Genomic DNA, 6,000 nt, shown 5'->3' on the forward strand with positions numbered 1-6,000 from the left:
AATCCCCGCATCAATCCCCCTATCGGTCCCCACATCAATCCCCCTATCGGACCCCACATCAATCCCCCCTATCGGTCCCCACATCAATCCCCATATCAATCCCCCTATCGGTCCCCGCATCAATCCCACATCAATCACATATCAGTCCCCACATGAATCACCTATCAGCCCCCCATATCATTCCCCACATCAATCACCTATCAGTGCCCACATCGGTCCCCACATCAATCCCCACATCAATCACCTATCAGTGCCCATAGCACATATATATGTGCAATATGACCCCTCTGTACAGGTGTGTAATATGGGCTCTGTGCATAGGTGTGTAATATGAGCTGTGCAAAGGTGTGTAATATGAGCTCTGTGCATAGGTGTGTAATATGAGCTGTGCACAGGTGTTTAATATGAGCTCTGTGCATAGGTGTGTAATATGAGCTGTGCACAGGTGTTTAATATGAGCTGTGCAAAGGTGTGTAATATGAGCTCTGGTGCATAGGTGTGTACTATGACTCCTCTGCGTACAGGTGTGTAACATGACCCCTCTGTACAGGTGCGTAATATGACCATCTGTACAGGTGCGTAATATGAGCTCTGTGTACAGGTGTGTAATATGGGCTCTGTGTACAGGTGTGTAATATGACCTGTACACAGGTGTGTAATATGACTCCTCTGCACAGGTGTGTAATATGAGCACTGTGTACAGGTGTGTAATATGAGCACTGTGTACAGGTATGTAATATGAGCTCTGTGCATAGGTGTGTAATATGAGCTGTGCACAGGTGTGTAATATGAGCTCACAGGTACATCTGTATCTGTACCTTAACCACCTCTTCCACAGGAGCAGGCTCCAGCTTCACCTCCACCTTCCTGTCCTCCTGTGGGGTGAGGCGGCTGGGCGGGGCACTGGGCGGGGCCCGGGGTGTGGTGGAGGGGGCGGGGCCAAGGCCAACTGACGCGAGGTCAGCAGGGGAGATGACCGGAGCACTGACCGGCCGAGCTTTACCTGCAGCTACCCCAGCTGCTGAGAGAAAGAGCAGCTTACCTACAATCACACTACACACACACACTGAACACACTGCACTCACACACACACACACACGCACACGCACACACACACGCTGAACACACTGCACTCACACACACACACTGAACACACTGCACTCACACACACACACACACACACACGCTGAACACACAGTACTACTCAGTCTCACATGCACATGCACACACACACACACACACACTGAACACACTGCGCGCACACACACACTACACACACACACACACACAACACATGCACACACTGCACACAAACACACACACACACACACACACACTGCACACACACACACACATGCACAAACCGCACACACTCACTGAACACACCGCACACACACACACACACACACTGAACACACTGCATACACACACTCAGACTCACACACACACAGACTGCATACACTGCATACACTCATCCCTCACTGCCTTGCAGACTGCATATACTACTCACACATACTCACACATACACACACAGTACTACTCTCTCTCACACACATGCACACACACACACACACACGTTACATATATGTGCACGCAAGCTTGCACAGACTGAGGAGACATTGGTGCGTAGAGCTGTATGGGGCCAATGCACTTATCCACACAGCAGCTATGTTGTTCCCAGATGTGCTTTACCTGCCGAGAATGAGAGGGGGGCGGGGCCTGGGGGGGCGTGGTCCAGCAGCACAAACCAGTCATCCTGCCCCCGCACTGCAGAGAGTGGAGAGCGTTAGAGCTGCTGCCATTGGTCAAACTGAGAACAGCCTGCAGCGTTCAGCCACAGCGTTCAGGCCAAAGTGTTCAGGTGCAGCGTTCAGGCCACAGTGTTCCGGCCACTGCGTTCAGCCACAGTGTTCAGGCCACGGCGTTCAGGCCACAGCGTTCAGGCCACAGCGTTCAGGCCACGGCGTTCAGCCACAGTGTTCAGGCCACAGCGTTCAGGCCACTGCGTTCAGCCACAGTGTTCAGGCCACTGCGTTCAGCCAGTGTTCAGGCCACAGCATTCAGCCACAGCATTCAGGCCACAGCGTTCAGCCACAGCGTTCAGCCACAGTGTTCAGGCCACAGCGTTCAGCTACAGTGTTCAGGCCACAGCGTTCAGCCACAGTGTTCAGGCCACAGCATTCAGGCCACAGTGTTCAGCCACAGTGTTCAGGCCACAGCGTTCAGGCCACTGTGTTCAGCCACTGTGTTCAGGCCGCTGCATTCAGCCACAGCGTTAATGCCACAGTACTCAGCCACAGTGTTAAATTCACAGGCATTCGGACAGTGTGTTCAGGTCCTGACGTTCGGACAGAGTAACCAGACACACGGTTTATACCATAGCATTCAAACACAGCTTTCAGCTACAGTGTTCAGCCACAGCGTGCAGGCAGAGTGATCAGCCACAGCAGTTGGCCACAGTGGTCAGTCTACATCATTAAGTCCACAGCGTTCAGCCACACTGAGCGCAGGTCCACTGGTACAGAAGCATCATGTTAAAGTCGAGGTGGAGCAGAAGCAGCAGGATGCCACGCAGGTCTAGCAGCTTGGCGGAAATTCTGCTCCAGAGTTGTGTTAGCCAAACAGAGTGGGGCTGAGGTGGGAGGTGGGATTAGGCCCATCGGCAGGGCAGGGCAGGGCACCAGGTGAGCTTTGGTACCTGGCAATGGGAAGGTGGTCTCTTTTGGATGCAGGCGTTCAAACTGTACGAACCAATCATCTTCTTGCACCTGCAGCATGGCAGGTCTGAACGCCTCTGGCATTGGCAGCTGAGGGGCTGGAATGAGCAACAATCTCAAATGGAAGAGCTTACCACATCTAAACCAATAAAAACCTAAGAGCTTACCACATCTAAACCAATCAAAACCCAAGAGCTTACCACATCTAAACCAACAAAAACCTAAGAGCTTACCACATCTAAACCAACAAAAACCTAAGAGCTTACCACATCTAAACCAACAAAAACCTAAGAGCTTACCACATCTAAACCAACAAAAACCTAAGAGCTTACCACATCTAAACCAACAAAAACCTAAGAGCTTACCACATCTAAACCAATAAAAACCTAAGAGCTTACCACATCTAAAAAAACCAACTCACAAAACCCCCAAGAGCTTACCACATCTAAACCAACAAAAACCCAAGAGCTTACCACATCTAAACCAACAAAAACCTAAGAGTTTACCACATCCAAACCAATAAAAACCTAAGAGCTTACCACATCTAAACCAACAAAAACCTAAGATCTTACCACATCTAAACCAATCAAAACCTAAGAGCTTACCACATCTAAACCAACAAAAACCTAAGAGCTTACCACATCTAAACCAACAAAAACCTAAGAGCTTACTACATCTAAAAACCTAAACACACAGCTATTCCAATCAAACCACATCTAAATCGATCAAAACCTAAAAACAGGGTTATTCCAATCAAACCACACCTAAAGCAAATAAAAACACTGTGATGAACACTGTACCCCCGTAGAGGTCAATAATCCAGTGATGGACACTATACCCCCATAAAGGTCAATAATCCAGTGATGAACACTGTACCCCTGTAGAGGTCAATAATCCAGTGATGGACACTGTACCCCTGTAGAGGTCAATAATCCAGTGATGGACACTGTACCCCTGTAAAGGTCAATAATCCAGTGATGGACACTGTACCCCTGTAAAGGTCAATAATCCAGTGATAGACACTGTACCCCTGTAGAGGTCAATAATCCACTGACAAACACTGTACCCCCATAAAGGTCAATAATCCAGTGATGGACACTGTACCCTCATAAAGGTCAATAATCCAGTGATGGACACTGTTCACATCTCAGCGCAGGATACCACTAATGCTGGCAGCTATCATATGCATCACAAACCCAACAAGACTGTAAGAGGCAAGATGAGGTGCAGCTTTTCATTTTGGAGGGGTACCTGATGGAGGGTGGGCGGCCTCAGAAGAGGGGTGGTCCAGGGGTGGATACACAAACCAATCATCATCATCTTCTCTCTGAGGGTTGTGCAACCCCTCGGGAGATTGACACTCTTGCTGTTGTGTGATCCGTTCTACAATCCTCATGCTCTTCTGTTCCTCCTGCTCCACCAGCACAGTGGTGCTCACACGCTTATACACCGCAGCACGGTCCACCTCCATTACTGACACAGACACACACAATCCTGAGAATATAACCCACAGCACAGTCCACCTCCGTCACTGACACAGACACACACAATCCTGAGAATGCAACCCACAGCACGGTCCACCTCCGTCACTGACACACACACACACACCCCCGAGAATGCAACCCACAGCACGGTCCACCTCCGTCACTGACACACACACACACACCCCCCTGAGAATGCAACCCACAGCACAGTCCACCTCCGTCACTGACACAGACACACACAATCCTGAGAATATAACCCACAGCACAGTCCACCTCCGTCACTGACACACACACACACACCCGAGAATGCAACCCATAGCACAGTCCCCAGCCGTCACTGACACAAACATTCGAACACAGAATGAATGTGAAAGCTGCCTGGGTTCAGCAGGTTGGATATTGTTCCGATATTTAAAGGGGGGGAGGGCGGGGGCAAATTTGAAGCAAGGTACCTTGGCGTATGGGGAAGGGCGAGGACAGGGGACGGTCCAGCAGAACAAACCAATCATCTTCCTCTTCTCTCCACTGAGGCAGCAGCCTTTCCTCCTGTGACTGCACATCTTGAAGCCGCATTGTTTGTTGTGTTGTCATCACGGGCTCCTTCTCCTCCACCTCTACTGCAGCCATGTGGAGTTTGGGGTACCCTGCGATGACCCCCACAGGTGGGGCTGATACAAACACATGCCTCAGCACAGCCGCACACCTTCAAACCCACGCTTGCCCGGTTCAGTAGGTCCACCCTTCAAGATAACCTGCATACATTTCCCATCCATCCATCCATTTTCTATCCACTTAGTCCAAATAAGGGTCGCGGTGGCAGTAGGGCAAGCGGAGAAGCCCAGACGTCCCTCTCCACAGCGACTTCTGCCAACTCATTCCGGGGGATCCCAAGGCAATCCCAGGCCAGCCGGTGGATATAATCCCTCCAGCGTGTCCTAGGTCTGCCCCTGGGTCTCCTCCCCGGGGGCCGTGTCCAGAACACCACCAAAGTGAGACGCCCAGGAGGCATCCTTATCAGATACCCGAACCACCTGAACTGACTCCTCTCAATACGGAGGACCAGCAGTTCTACTTTGAGGTTCTTCCGGACAACTGAGCACCTCATCCTATCAAAGAGAGTAAAGCTCCGCCACCCTGCGGAGAAACCCCATTTCAACCACTTATATTCGTGATCTCACTCTTTCCGTCACTACCCATAGCTCATGACCATAGGCGAGAGTAGGGATGAAGATTGACTGGTAAATCAAGAGCTTTGCCTTTTGGCTCAGCACCTTCTTCACCATCACTGTCCGATACAATGCCTGCTTTACTGCGGCCACTGCACCTACACGGCGATCAATCTCCAAATCCCTTTTTCCTTCACTCGCCAAAAAGACTTGAGACACAAACACCTCCATCTGGGGTAGTTGCGCCCACCTCACTTGAAGTCATCTTTTCTTGAAGAGGACCATGGCTACAGACTTGGAAGAGTCCTAACCACATCACACTTAGCAGCAAACCATTTTAGTGTGCAGGAAAGCGCACAGCACAATGAAGATAAAAGGATGACATCATCTGCAAACAGCAGAGATGCCATCCCAATGTCCCAAAACCGGACACGCTTGAGACCTCAGCTGCGACTTGAGATCCTGTCCATGAAAACCAGGAACAGGAGGGGAGACAAGGCGCACCCTTGGTGGAGTCTGACAACCACATTAAACAAGCTTGACTTAATGCCAAGAATGCAAACACAGCTCTCACTCTGAGTGTACAGGGACTCTGAGTGTACAGGGATGGTCATATACCTTCTCCATATCCAC

General features: G+C 50.4%; 1 protein-coding gene across 24 annotated transcripts in view; it reads right to left on the minus strand.

Moving 5' to 3' along the window:
- The window catches only part of epb41b (erythrocyte membrane protein band 4.1b), a 60,498-nt gene that overhangs the window by 24,010 nt on the left and 30,488 nt on the right, over nt 1–6,000 (minus strand). For 12 of the 24 annotated variants that reach the window (XM_064329941.1, XM_064328702.1, XM_064329299.1 and 9 more), the window contains 6 exons: nt 4,654–4,869; nt 4,417–4,445; nt 3,969–4,182; nt 2,699–2,815; nt 1,693–1,767; nt 819–1,021 (listed from right to left, as the gene is read on the minus strand). In XM_064329941.1, coding sequence (XP_064186011.1) covers nt 819–1,021; nt 1,693–1,767; nt 2,699–2,815; nt 3,969–4,182; nt 4,417–4,445; nt 4,654–4,869 — 854 coding nt within the window. Of the gene's footprint in view, nt 1–818; nt 1,022–1,692; nt 1,768–2,698; nt 2,816–3,968; nt 4,357–4,416; nt 4,446–4,653; nt 4,870–6,000 lie in introns of those variants that run through there. The other 12 variants (XM_064330152.1, XM_064329989.1, XM_064328535.1 and 9 more) reach the window with 11 other exon arrangements.

This window comes from Anguilla rostrata, chromosome 1 (genome assembly GCF_018555375.3).
Source record: "Anguilla rostrata isolate EN2019 chromosome 1, ASM1855537v3, whole genome shotgun sequence".
NCBI classification, from domain to species: domain Eukaryota; kingdom Metazoa; phylum Chordata; class Actinopteri; order Anguilliformes; family Anguillidae; genus Anguilla; species Anguilla rostrata.